Raw genomic sequence first — 14,326 nt, forward strand, 5'->3', positions numbered from 1 at the left:
CTTGTTTTGTACGCTGAGAATGAGCCTCAAATGTGCATTGTCAAAGTCATGGAACTTCCGGCGCCGACAGAGATGGCTGCCTCGCTTCGCGTTCCTAGGAAACTATGCAGTGTTTTGTTTTTTTTACGTGTTATTTCTTACATTAGTACCCCAGGTCATCTTAGGTTTCATTACATACAGTCGAGAAGAACTACTGAATATAAGATCAGCGTCAACTCACCATCAGTACGACCAAGAATATGTTTTTCGCGGATCCTGTGTTCTGCCTTTCAAACAGGACAACGGAATGGTTCCCATGCAGCGACCCAAAAAAACGACTCCGAAAAAGAGGGAAACGAGGCGGTCTTCTGGTCAGACTCCGGAGATGGGCACATCGTGCACCACTCCCTAGCATTCTTCTCGCCAATGTCCAGTCTCTTGACAACAAGGTTGATGAAATCCGAGCAAGGGTAGCATTCCAGAGGGACATCAGAGACTGTAACGTTCTTTGCTTCACGGAAACATGGCTCACTGGAGAGACGCTATCGGAGGCGGTGCAGCCAGCGGGTTTCTCCACGCATCGCGCCGACAGAAACAAACGTCTTTCTGGTATGAAGAGGGGCGGGGGCGTATGCCTTATGGCTAACGAGACATGGTGTGATGAAAGAAACATACAGGAACTCAAATCCTTCTGTTCACCTGATTTAGAATTCCTCACAATCAAATGTAGACCGCATTATCTACCAAGAGAATTCTCTTCGATTATAATCACAACCGTATATATCCCCCCCCAAGCAGACACATCGATGGCTCTGAACTAACTTTATTTGACTCTTTGCAAACTGGAATCCATTTATCCGGAGGCTGCATTCATTGTAGCTGGGGATTTTAACAAGGCTAATCTGAAAACAAGACTCCCTAAATTTGATCAGCATATCGATTGCGCAACCAGGGGAGAAAAACCTTGGATCATTGTTACTCTAACTTCCGCGACGCATATAAGGCCCTGCCCCGCCCTCCTTTCGGAAAAGCTGACCACGACTCCATTTTGTTGATCCCTGCCTACAGACAGAAACTAAAACAAGAGGCTCCCACGCTGAGGTCTGTCCAACGCTGGTCCGACCAAGCTGACTCCCCACTCCAAGACTGCTTCCATCACGTGGACTGGGATATGTTTCGTCTTGCGTCAGATAACAATATTGACGAATACGCTGATTCGGTGTGCGAGTTCATTAGAACGTGCGTTGAAGATGTCGTTCCCATAGCAACGATTAAAACATTCCCTAACCAGAAACCGTGGATTGATGGCAGCATTCGCGTGAAACTGAAAGCGCGAACCACTGCTTTTAATCAGGGCAAGGTGACTGGTAACATGACCGAATACAAACAGTGCAGCTATTCCCTCCGCAAGGCTATCAAACAAGCTAAGCGTCAGTACAGAGACAAAGTAGAATCTCAATTCAACGGCTCAGACACAAGAGGCATGTGGCAGGGTCTACAGTCAATCACGGACTACAAGAAGAAATCGAGCCCAGTCACGGACCAGGATGTCTTGCTCCCTGGCAGACTAAATAACTTTTTTGCCCGCTTTGAGGACAATACAGTGCCACTGACACGGCCTGCAACGAAAACATGCGGACTCTCCTTCATTGCAGCCGAGGTGAGTAAGACATTTAAACGTGTTAACCCTCGCAAGGCTGCAGGCCCAGACGGCATCCCCAGCCGCGCCCTCAGAGCATGCGCAGACCAGCTGGCCGGTGTGTTTACGGACATATTCAATCAATCCCTATACCAGTCTGCTGTTCCCACATGCTTCAAGAGGGCCACCATTGTTCCTGTTCCCAAGAAAGCTAAAGGTAACTGAGCTAAACGACTACCGCCCCGTAGCACTCACTTCCGTCATCATGAAGTGCTTTGAGAGACTAGTCAAGGACCATATCACCTCCACCCTACCTGACACCCTAGACCCACTCCAATTTTCTTACCGCCCAAATAGGTCCACAGACGATGCAATCTCAACCACACTGCACACTGCCCTAACCCATCTGGACAAGAGGAATACCTATGTGAGAATGCTGTTCATCGACTACAGCTCGGCATTCAACACCATAGTACCCTCCAAGCTCGTCATCAAGCTCGAGACCCTGGGTCTCGACCCCACCCTGTGCAACTGGGTACTGGACTTCCTGACGGGCCGCCCCCAGGTGGTGAGGGTAGGCAACAACATCTCCACCCCGCTGATCCTCAACACTGGGGCCCCACAAGGGTGCGTTCTGAGCCCTCTCCTGTACTCCCTGTTCACCCACGACTGCGTGGCCACGCACGCCTCCAACTCAATCATCAAGTTTGCGGACGACACAACACTGGTAGGCTTGATTACCAACAACGACGAGACGGCCTACAGGGAGGAGGTGAGGGCCCTCGGAGTGTGGTGTCAGGAAAATAACCTCACACTCAACGTCAACAAAACTAAGGAGATGATTGTGGACTTCAGGAAACAGCAGAGGGAACACCCCCCTATCCACATCGATGGAACAGTAGTGGAGAGGGTAGCAAGTTTTAAGTTCCTCGGCATAGACATCACAGACAACCTGAATTGGTCCACTCACACAGACAGCATCGTGAAGAAGGCGCAGCAGCGCCTCTTCAACCTCAGGAGGCTGAAGAAATTCGGCTTGTCACCAAAAGCACTCACAAACTTCTACAGATGCACAATCGAGAGCATCCTGGCGGGCTGTATCACCGCCTGGTACGGCAACTGCTCCGCCCACAACCGTAAGGCTCTCCAGAGGGTAGTGAGGTCTGCACAACGCATCACCGGGGGCAAACTACCTGCCCTCCAGGACACCTACACCACCCGATGTTACAGGAAGGCCATAAAGATCATCAAGGACATCAACCACCCGAGCCACTGCCTGTTCACCCCGCTATCATCCAGAAGGCGAGGTCAGTACAGGTGCATCAAAGCTGGGACCGAGAGACTGAAAAACAGCTTCTATCTCAAGGCCATCAGACTGTTAAACAGCCACCACTAACATTGAGTGGCTGCTGCCAACACACTGACACAACTCCAGCCACTTTAATAATGGGAATTGATGCAAATATATCACTAGCCACTTTAAACAATGCTACCTTGTATAATGTTACTTACCCTACATTATTCATCTCATATGCATACGTATATACTGTACTCTATCATCGACTGCATCCTTATGTAATACATGTATCACTAGCCACTTTAACTATGCCACTTTGTTTACATACTCATCTCATATGTATATACTGTACTCGATAACATCTACTGTATCTTGCCTATGCTGCTCTGTACCATCACTCATTCATATATCCTTATGTACATATTCTTTATCCCCTTACACTGTGTATAAGACAGTAGTTTTGGAATTGTTAGATTACTTGTTGGTTATTACTGCATTGTCGGAACTAGAAGCACAAGCTTTTCGCTACACTCGCATTAACATCTGCTAACCATGTGTAGGTGACAAATAAAATTTGATTTGGTTTGATTTGAAATGCAGTCATTTAAGATATATATTAAAAGGTATACTTGTTTGCGAGTGAATTTACTTACTATATGGAAAGTTACCACCATTTCATGAGAACTACAACTCCTACCAGGTGTTCACTGAGTATACACAATATTGTTATTTCCATGACAAAGACTGAGCAGGTGAATCCAGGTGAATGGTGTGATCCCTTATTGATGTCACTTGTTAAATCCACTTCAGTGTGTAGACAGAGTGGAAGAGAACAGTTAAATAAGGATTTTTAAGCCTGGGAGACATGGATTGTGTATGTGTGCAATTGAGGGTGAATGGGCAAGACAGCACCGGTTTGTGTCAAGAACTGCAACGCTGCTGGGTTTTTCACGCTCAACAGTTTCCCGTGTGTATCACGAATGGTTCACCACCTAAAGGACATCCAGCAAACTTGACACAACTGTGGAAGGCATTGGAGTCAACATGGGCCAGCCTCCCTGTGGAACACTTGACACCTTGTGGAGTCCAGGCCCTGACGAACTGAGACAGTTCTGACGGGATGATAAATTGATGATGATCTTGAAACCTATTCAAAAGACATGACCCTGGACGTAGGATGACATCACTAGCACATCATATTGACCTATGGTAGCTCCCTCTCTCACACTCACTCCTCCCCTCCTACCTGTCTGAACAGCAGTTCCTGCTGCATGTCCTCCTCCTGGCTCTCTTGGGGGTCTGGGGGCTCTTGTTTGATGGCGAACCCACACGGAAAGCCGCCGTCCTGGGGAGAGAGGGCCTGGTGCTCCCTCAGCTCTTCCTCGGTCTCCTCCGGGTGACTCTGGTGCTGCCGGGTCCCCGTGGGCTCACTGGGCTTGCCCATCAACTAAGGAGAGGGTATGGGTCAATCCATTGTCTAGTCATTGATGATATGCAGTACAGTAGTAATACAGTAGTAATACAGTAGTAATATAGTAGTTACTGCAGTTGTTACAACAGTAGTAGTATAGGAGTTCTATAGTGAAAGAAGCTTTACTAAGACGTGGCGGTCAACATTTTAACATTGAGGTGTGTGTGTGTCCTTAAGACTTTCGAAATCAGTGGAAGCTGCTAGAAGCTATCCACAAAGCAGTGCACTGAGCTCCACATCTCCTATCCACATATACTGGCCATGAATGGGAAACTAGATCACTATGTAAAAACGGCTGTGAGCGGGATCAGGGGTCCATTGGCCCCAATCCTCTCTGTCTCCAGAGACTCCAGTGTGTAGGTTCTCATACACTGTGAACGGTCAATGGGAAACCTCTGAGCACCAGAAAGGTGAAAGGAAAGAGAGGGGAGATGGTGTGTGTGCCAGGGAAAGGAATCAGTCATCCCACTCTGTACAGGGGAACATCTTCTTGGCAGTGTTCCTGTGTGTATACAATGGGCAGAGATAATGACTTGTATTTTAAGCATTCATCAGTGTCGGTCAGTTAATAGGCCTACTTGGAAATGTCTAGTGTGCTACTTTGTTTTGATCCATATTAGTGTATACTTATCTAAGTCATTCAACACAAGTGCACTGCAAAATGTCTGCACTACAAAAAGTCTTCCAGATACAACTATTCAGGTGAAATTGAAACACGGTCTAATGTGTCACAAAGTCAAATGATATTTCTCGGGGGTTTAGGGTTCAAGTTAAAATCAGGTTTCGGAGCTCAGCTTATTTTTTCAGGTTAGGGATAGGGATAGGGTACAGGTTAGGGATAGGGTACAGGTTAGGGAAAATAGGATTTTGAATGGGACTGAATGGTGTGTCCCCACAAGGTTAGTTGTACAAGACTGTGTGTGTGTTATTGGCAGGCCTGTCAGCCCTCGGGGCCTGTGGCAGGGTGCCAGAGGAACAGTGTTGACGTCAGAACCCTCACCAGCTACCTCATCCTCCTCCACAAACAAGCTGCTCTTTTCCCTTCTTCACTCCCCCCCTCCCTACCTTATTTTTCCTTCCCTGCTGAGTGATCTCTCGCTCTCTCCCCACTCTCTCGCTCTCCCCACTCTCCCCACTCTCTCGCCCCTCTCGCTCTCTCTCCCCACTCGCTCTCTCTCTCCCCACTCGCTCTCTCTCCCCACTCGCTCTCCCTCCCCACTCGCTCTCTCTCCCCACTCGCTCTCTCTCTCTCTCCCCACTCGCTCTCTCTCTCTCCCCACTCGCTCTCTCTCTCTCTCCCCACTCGCTCTCTCTCCCCTCTCCCCTCTCCCCACTCGCTCTCTCTCCCCACTCGCTCTCTCTCCCCACTCGCTCTCTCTCCCCACTCGCTCTCTCTCTCTCCCCACTCGCTCTCTCTCCCCACTCGCTCTCTCTCCCCACTCGCTCTCTCTCCCCACTCGCTCTCTCTCTCTCCCCACTCGCTCTCTCTCTCTCCCCACTCGCTCTCTCTCTCTCTCTCTCCCCCACTCTCTCTCTCTCCTCTCTCTCTCTCCCCCACTCTCTCTCTCTCTCTCTCTCTCTCTCCCCACCATCTCTCTTCTCCCCTCTCTCTCCCCCACTCTCGCTCTCTCTCCCCACTCGCTCTCTCTCCCCACTCGCTCTCTCTCCCCACTCGCTCTCTCTCCCCACTCGCTCTCTCTCCCCACTCTCTCTCTCTCTCCCCACTCGCTCTCTCTCCCCACTCGCTCTCTCTCCCCACTCGCTCTCTCCCCACTCGCGCTCTCTCCCCACTCGCGCTCTCTCCCCACTCGCTCTCTCTCCCCACTCGCGCTCTCTCCACTTGCGCTCTCTCTCTCTCCACTTGCGCTCTCTCTCTCTCCACTCGCTCTCCCCTCTCTCTCTCCCCACTCTCTCCCTCTCTCTCCCCACTCGCTCTCTCTCCCTCTCTCCCTCTCCCCACTCTCTCTCTCTCTCTCCCCACTCTCTCTCTCTCTCTCTCTCTCTCCCCCTCTCTCTCCCCACTCTCTCTCTCTCCCCTCTCGCTCTCTCTCCCTCTCTCTCTCCCTCCCTCTCCCCCCTCTCTCCCCTCTCTCTCTCCCCACTCTCTCCTCTCTCTCCCCACTCGCTCTCTCTCCCCTCTCTCCCTCTCCCCCTCTCTCTCTCTCTCTCCCCACTCTCTCTCTCTCTCTCTCTCCCCACTCTCTCTCTCTCTCTCTCTCTCCCCCTCTCTCTCCCCACTCTCGCTCTCTCTCCCCTCTCGCTCTCTCTCCCGCTCTCTCTCCCCACTCTCTCTCCCCTCCCTCTCCCCTCCCTCTCTCTCGCTCTCTCCCCACTCACGCTCGCTCTCTCCCCACTCACTCTCGCTCTCTCCCCACTCACTCTCTCGCTCTCTCCCCACTCACTCTCGCTCTCTCCCCACTCACTCTCGCTCTCTCCCCACTCGCTCTCGCTCCCCACTCGCTCTCTCTCCCCACTCGCTCTCTCTCCCTCTCCCCACTCTCTCTTCCCTCTCTCTCTCTCTCCCCACTCTCTCTCTCTCCCCACTCTCTCTCTCTCTCCCCACTCTCTCTCTCTCTCCCCACTCTCTCTCTCTCTCTCTCCCCACTCACTCGCTCTCTCTCCCCACTCGCTCTCTCTCCCCACTCGCTCTCTCTCCCCACTCGCTCTCTCTCCCCACTCGCTCTCTCTCCCCCTCGCTCTCTCTCCCCACTCGCTCTCTCTCCCCCTCTCTCTCTCCTCTCTCTCTCTCTCTCTCTCTCTCTCTCTCTCTCTCGCTCTCTCCCCCTCCCCCTCTCTCTCTCTCCCCACTCTCTCTCTCCCCTCTCTCTCCCTCTCTCTCTCTCTCCCCACTCTCTCTCCCTCCCTCTCTCTCTCTCTCTCTCTCCACTCGCTCTCTCCCCACTCGCTCTCTCCTCGCGCTCTCTCTCTCCCCTCTCTCTCCCTCTCTCTCCCCACTCTCTCCCCACTCTCTCTCCTCTCTCTCTCTCTCTCGCTCTCTCCCCACTCGCTCTCTCCCCACTCGCTCTCTCCCCACTCGCTCTCTCCTCGCGCTCTCTCTCTCTCTCTCCCCACACTCCACTCGCTCTCTCCCCACTCTCTCTCTCCCCACTCTCCTCTCTCCCCACTCTCCTCTCTCCCCCTCTCCTCTCGCTCTCTCCCCACTCTCTCGCTCTCTCCCCACTCTCTCGCTCTCTCCCCACTCTCTCTCTCCACTCGCTCTCTCCCCACTCGCTCTCTCCCCCTCTCCCCACTCCCTCTCTCCCGCTCGCTCTCTCCCCGCTCGCTCTCTCCCCGCTCTCTCTCTCTCCGCTCTCTCTCCCGCGCTCTCTCTCCCCGCTCCTCTCTCTCTCCCCGCTCCCTCTCTCTCCCCGCTCCCTCTCTCCCCCTCTCCCCACTCGCTCTCTCCCCCTCTCCCCACTCGCTCTCTCCCCCTCTCCCCACTCGCTCTCTCCCCCTCTCCCCACTCGCCCTCTCCCCGCTCCCTCTCTCTCCCCGCTCCCTCCCTCTCTCCCCGCTCGCTCGCCCTCTCCCTCTCGCCACTCGCTCTCTCCCACTCGCTCTCTCCCCCTCGCCACTCGCTCTCTCCCCCTCTCCCCCTCGCTCTCTCGCTCTCTCCCCACTCGCTCTCTCCCCCTCTCCCCACTCGCTCTCTCCCCCTCTCCCCACTCGCTCTCTCCCCCTCTCCCCACTCTCTCTCTCCCCCTCTCTCTCTCTCTCTCTCCCCACTCTCTCTCCCCTCCCTCTCTCTCCCCACTCTCTCCCTCTCCCCACTCACTCTCGCTCTCTCCCCACTCGCTCTCGCTCTCTCCCCACTCGCTCTCGCTCTCTCCCCACTCGCTCTCGCTCTCTCCCCACTCGCTCTCGCTCTCTCCCCACTCGCTCTCTCTCCCCACTCGCTCTCTCTCCCCACTCTCTCTCCCTCTCTCTCCCCACTCTCTCTCTCTCTCTCTCTCCACTCTCTCTCTCTCTCTCTCCACTCTCTCTCTCTCTCTCTCCACTCTCTCTCTCCCCACTCTCTCTCTCTCCCCACTCGCTCTCTCTCTCCCCACTCGCTCTTCCCTCTCTCTCTCCCCACTCTCTCTCTCTCTCCCCACTCTCTCTCTCTCTCCCCACTCTCTCTCTCTCTCCCCACTCTCTCTCTCCCTCTCCCCACTCTCTCTCTCTCCCCTCTCTCTCTCCCTCTCTCTCCCCACTCTCTCCCCACTCTCTCTCTCTCTCTCTCCCCACTCTCTCCCCTTCCTCTCTCTCTCTCCCCACTCTCTCTCTCTCTCCACTCTCTCTCTCTCTCCCCACTCTCTCTCTCCCTCTCCCCACTCTCCCTCTCCCCACTCGCTCTCTCCCCACTCGCTCTCTCCCCCACTCGCTCTCTCTCCCCACTCGCTCTCCCCCTCTCTCTCTCTCTCCCCCTCTCTCCCCTCTCTCTCCCCTCTCTCTCTCCCTCTCTCTCTCCCCTCTCTCCCCACTCTCCCCCACTCTCTCCCCACTCTCTCTCCCTCTCCCTCTCCCCACTCGCTCTCTCTCTCTCCCCACTCGCTCTCTCCCCTCTCCACTCGCTCTCTCTCTCTCCACTCGCTCTCTCCCCTCTCCACTCGCTCTCTCTCTCTCTCTCCCCACTCTCTCCACTCTCCACTCGCTCTCTCCCCACTCTCTCTCTCCACTCTCTCCCCACTCTCTCGCTCTCTCCCCACTCTCTCTCTCCACTCGCTCTCTCCCCCTCTCCCCACTCTCTCTCTCCACTCGCTCTCTCCCCCTCTCCCCACTCGCTCTCTCCCCACTCGCTCTCTCCCCACTCGCTCGCTCGCTCTCTCTCTCTCCGCTCGCTCTCTCTCTCCGCTCTCTCTCTCGCTCCCTCTCTCTCTCTGCTCTCTCTCTCTCTCCCCGCTCGCTCTCTCTCTCCCCGCTCCTCTCTCTCTCCCCGCTCCCTCTCTCTCTCCCCGCTCCCTCTCTCTCTCCCCGCTCCCTCTCTCTCTCCCCGCTCCCTCTCTCTCTCCCCGCTCCCTCTCTCTCTCCTCGCTCTCTCCCTGCCTCTCTCTCCTCGCTCTCTCCCTGCCTCTCTCTCTCTCCCTGCCTCTATCTCTCCTCGCTCTCTCCCTGCCTCTCTCTCTCTCCTCGCTCTCCTGCCTCTCTCTCTCTCCCTGCCTCTCTCTCTCTCCTCGCTCTCTCCCTGCCTCTCTCTCTCTCCTCGCTCTCCCTGCCTCTCTCTCTCCCTGCTCTCTCTCTCTCCCTGCCTCTCTCTCTCTCTCCCTGCCTCTCTCTCTCTCTCCCTGCCTCTCTCTCTCTCTCTCCCTGCCTCTCTCTCTCTCTCCCTGCCTCTCTCTCCCTCTCCCTGCCTCTCTCTCTCTCTCCCTGCCTCTCTCTCTCTCTCCCTGCCTCTCTCTCTCTCCCTGCCTCTCTCTCTCTCTCCCTGCCTCTCTCTCTCTCTCCCTGCCTCTCTCTCTCTCCTCTCTCTCTCTCTCTCCTGCCTCTCTCTCTCCTCGCTCTCTCTCCCTGCATCTCCCTTCTCTCCTCGCTCTCTCCCTGCCTCTCCTCTCGCTCTCTCCCTGCCTCTCCTCGCTCTCTCCCTGCCTCTCTCTCTCTCCTCTCTCTCTCTCTCTCCTCGCTCTCTCCCTGCCTCTCTCTCCTCGCTCTCTCCCTGCCTCTCTCTCCTCGCTCTCTCCTGCCTCTCCTCGCTCTCTCTCTGCCTCTCCTCGCTCTCTCTCTGCCTCTCCTCGCTCTCTCTCTGCCTCTCCTCGCTCTCTCTCTGCCTCTCCTCGCTCTCTCTCTGCCTCTCCCGCTCCCTCTCTCGCTCCCGCTCCTCGCTCTCCCTGCCTCTCTCTCCCTGCCTCTCTCTCTCCCTGCCTCTCTCTCTCTCCCTGCCTCTCTCTCTCTCCCTGCCTCTCTCTCTCTCCCTGCCTCTCTCTCTCCTCGCGCTCTCTCCCTGCCTCTCCTCGCTCTCTCCCTGCCGCTCTCTCTCTCTGCTCTCTCTCCCTGCTCTCTCTCCTGCCTCTCCTCGCTCTCTCCCTGCCTCTCCTCTCTCTCTCTCTGCCTCTCTCTCTCTGCCTCTCTCTCTCTGCCTCTCTCTCTCTCTGCCTCTCTCTCTCTCTGCCTCTCTCTCTCCCTGCCTCTCTCTCCCTGCCTCTCTCTCTCTCTCTCTCTCTGCCTCTCTCTCTCTCTCTCTCTCTGCCTCTCTCTCTCTGCCTCTCTCTGCCTCTCCCCTCTCTGCCTCTCTGCCTCTCTCTCTCTGCCTCTCTCTCTCTGCCTCTCTCTCTCTCTGCCTCTCTCTCTCTGCCTCTCTCTCTCTGCCCCTCTCTCTCTGCCCCTCTCTCTCTCTCTCTGCCTGCCTCTCTCTCTCTCTCTCTGCCTGCCTCTCTCTCTGCCTGCCTCTCTCTCTGCCTGCCTCTCTCTCTGCCTGCCTCTCTCTCTGCCTGCCTCTCTCTCTGCCTGCCTCTCTCTCTGCCTGCCTGCCTCTCTCTGCCTGCCTCTCTCTCTGCCTCTCTCTCTGCCTCTCTCTCTGCCTCTGCCTCCTCTCTCTCTGCCTCTGCCTCTCTGCCTCTCTCTCTGCCTCTCTCTCTGCCTCTCTCTCTGCCTCTCTCTCTCTGCCTCTCTCTCTCTGATTCTCTCTCTCTGCCTCTCTCTCTGCCTCTCTCTCTGCCTCTCTCACTGCCTGCCTCTCTGCCTGCCTCTCTCTCTCTCTGCCTGCCTCTCTCTCTGCCTGCCTCTCTCTCTGCCTGCCTCTCTCTCTGCCTGCCTCTCTCTCTGCCTGCCTCTCTCTCTGCTCTCTCTCTCTCTGCCTCTCTCTCTCTCTGCCTCTCTCTCTCTGCCTCTCTCTCTCTCTGCCTGCCTCTCTGCCTGCCTCTCTGCCTCTCTCTCTCTCTCTCTCTCTCTCTGCCTCTCTCTCTCTCTGCCTGCCTCTCTCTCTCTCTGCCTCTCTCTCTCTCTCTGCCTCTCTCTCTCTCTGCCTCTCTCTCTCTCTCTGCCTCTCTCTCTCTCTCTGCCTCTCTCTCTCTCTGCCTCTCTCTCTCTCTCTGCCTCTCTCTGCCTCTCTCTCTCTGCCTCTCTCTCTCTGCCTGCTCTCTCTCTCTCTGCCTGCCTCTCTCTCTCTCTGCCCTCCTCTCTCTCTCTCTGCCTCTCTCTCTCTCTCTCTCTCTCTCTGCCTCTCTCTCTCTGCCTCTCTCTCTCTCTGCCTCTCTCTCTCTGCCTCTCTCTCTCTGCTCTCTCTCTCTGCCTCTCTCTCTCTGCCTCTCTCTCTCTGCCTCTCTCTCTCTGCCTCTCTCTCTCTCTCTGCCTGTCTCTCTCTCTGCCTGTCTCTCTCTCTGCCTGTCTCTCTCTCTGCCCTCTCTCTCTCTCTGCCTCTCTGCCTCTCTGCCTCTCTCTCTCTCTCTCTCTCTCTGCCTCTCTCTCTCTCTCTCTCTCTCTCTCTCTCTCTCTCTCCTCTCTCTCTCTCTCTCTCTGCCTCTCTCTCTCTCTGCCTCTCTCTCTCTCTCTGCCTCTCTCTCTCTCTGCCTCTCTCTCTCTGCCTCTCTCTCTCTGCCTCTCTCTCTCTGCCTCTCTCTCTCTCTCTGCCTCTCTCTCTGCTCTGCCTCTCTCTCTCTGCCTGCCTCTCTCTCTCTCTCTGCCTCTCTCTCTCTCTCTGCCTCTCTCTCTCTCTCTCTGCCTCTCTCTCTCTCTCTCTGCCTCTCTCTCTCTGCCTCTCTGCCTCTCTCTCTCTGCCTCTCTCTGCCTCTCTCTGCCTCTCTCTGCCTCTCTCTGCCTCTCTCTGCCTCTCTCTGCCTCTCTCTCTCTCTGCCCTCTCTCTCTCTCTCTGCCTCTCTCTCTCTCTCTGCCTCTCTCTCTCTCTCTGCCTCTCTCTCTCTCTCTGCCTCTCTCTCTCTCTCTGCCTCTCTCTCTCTCTCTGCCTCTCTCTCTCTCTCTGCCTCTCTCTCTCTCTCTGCCTCTCTCTGCCTCTCTGCCTCTCTCTCTCTCTCTGCCTCTCTCTGCCTCTCTGCCTCTCCTCTCTCTCTCTGCCTCTCTCTGCCTCTCTCTCTCTGCCTCTCTCTCTCTCTGCCTCTCTCTCTCTCTCTCTCTCTCTCTGCCTCTCTCTCTCTCTCTCTCTCTCTCTGCCTCTCTCTCTCTCTCTCTGCCTCTCTCTCTCTCTCTGCCTCTCTCTCTCTCTCTGCCTCTCTCTCTCTCTCTGCCTCTCTCTCTCTCTCTGCCTCTCTCTCTCTGCCTCTCTCTCTCTGCCTCTCTCTCTCTGCCTCTCTCTCTCTGCCTCTGCCTCTCTCTCTCTGCCTCTCTCTCTCTGCCTCTCTCTCTCTGCCTCTCTCTCTCTGCCTCTCTCTCTCTGCCTCTCTCTCTCTCTCATGAATGCAGAGCCACAAACATTTCAAAACTTTTCTTTATAATTATTTCCCTGTTCTTATTTTGTGCTCTTTCCTACTTGACGTCACATGCGTTACTAAGGGGAACGTTCCGTTTCATTGCAAACAGAACCCGTTGTTAACGAGGTACTATATGGCCTTTTTCAGTAGCGATGAGAGAAATATACCTGAATCACGAGGTGGGCCCACTCCCTCTCTCCCCATTGACTACGGCGGCGCCCCAAAGTGGCTCCCTATTCCCTATATCGTGCGCTGAAAGTAGTGCTCTACATAGTGCATAGGGTGCCATTTCAGAAAAGAGCCTATGACTGTGTGCTTTCTAGGTTGTTGTTTTTTAATGTATTTTTCTCTCCAAATTCGTGGCATCCATTTGGTAGTTACAGTCTTGTCCCATCGCTGCAACTCCCGTACGGGCTCGGGAGAGAAGAAGGTCGAGAGCCGTGCCTCCTCCGAAACACGACCCAACCAAGCCACACGGCTTCTTGACACAATGCCCACTTAACCAGGAAGCCAGCTGCACCAACGTGTCGGAGGAAACACCTTACACCTGGTGACCGTGTCAGTGTGCACTGCGCCCGGCCCACCACAGGAGTCGCTAGAGCGCGATGGGACAAGGACATCCCGGCCGGCCAAACCCTCCCCTAACCCGGACAATGCTGGGCCAATTGTGCGCCGCCCCATTGGTCTCCCGGTCGCGGCCAGCTGCGACAGAGCCTGGACTCGAACCAAGACCTCTAGAGGCACAGCGATGCAGTGCACCACTCGGGAGGCTGTGCTTTCTGTAACAGTAGATGAATAATGCACCCTGTACAGACTACACCACCTAATACCCTGCGATCAAGTCATACTGATAGACTTTTACCATCTGGCCCTTCAAAGCTCTGACAGATTACTTTCATATACAGTATTAGATCTACTCTGGTCAGAAATAAAACACTAAGACCAACTGAACGGAACATTTGATTGAATGTTGAGAAACGTTGCAAATTAGTTAAACGGTGACCCTCTTACTGTTAGTCTGTGGGGATGTCACCTAAGGACATGAAAATTATGAATACAAAAGAGAATCCCGAGAGAGAGAGGAGAGAGAGAGAGGAGAGGGGAGAGAGCAGAGGGGAGAGAGCAGAGGGGAGAGAGCAGAGGGGAGAGAGCAGAGGGGAGAGAGCAGAGGGGAGAGAGCAGAGAGGAGAGAGAGGGGAGAGGGAGAGGGGAGAGGGAGGGAGGGAGAGAGGGGGGAGAGAGAGGAAAGAGGGGAGAGAGAGAGGAAAGAGGGGGGAGAGAGGAAAGAGGGGAGAAGAGGGGAGAGAGAGAGGAAAGAGGGGAGAGAGAGAGGAAAGAGGGGAGAGAGAGAGGAAAGAGGGGAGAGAGAGGAAAGAGGGGGAGAGAGAGAGGAAAGAGGGGAGAGAGAGAGGAAAGAGGGGAGAGAGAGAGGAAAGAGGGGAGAGAGAGAGGAAAGAGGGGAGAGAGAGGAAAGAGGGGAGAGGGAGAAGAAAGAGGGGAGAGGGAGAAGAAAGAGGGGAGAGGGAGAAGAAAGAGGGGAGAGGGAGAAGAAAGAGGGGAGAGGGAGAAGAAAGAGGGGAGAGGGAGAAGAAAGAGGGGAGAGG

The 14,326-nt window shown here is 55.0% G+C and overlaps 1 protein-coding gene across 4 annotated transcripts in view; it reads right to left on the reverse strand.

Annotated features, from left to right (window-relative positions):
- Positions 1–14,326, reverse strand: part of LOC112253658 (histone deacetylase 4) — a 93,175-nt gene that overhangs the window by 21,831 nt on the left and 57,018 nt on the right. For all 4 annotated transcript variants that reach the window (XM_042323785.1, XM_042323784.1, XM_042323783.1 and 1 more), the window contains one exon: positions 4,162–4,362. In XM_042323785.1, coding sequence (XP_042179719.1) covers positions 4,162–4,362 — 201 coding nt within the window. The remainder of the gene's footprint in view (positions 1–4,161; positions 4,363–14,326) is intronic.

Source organism: Oncorhynchus tshawytscha, linkage group LG07, assembly GCF_018296145.1.
Source record: "Oncorhynchus tshawytscha isolate Ot180627B linkage group LG07, Otsh_v2.0, whole genome shotgun sequence".
Classification (NCBI taxonomy): Eukaryota; Metazoa; Chordata; class Actinopteri; order Salmoniformes; family Salmonidae; genus Oncorhynchus; species Oncorhynchus tshawytscha.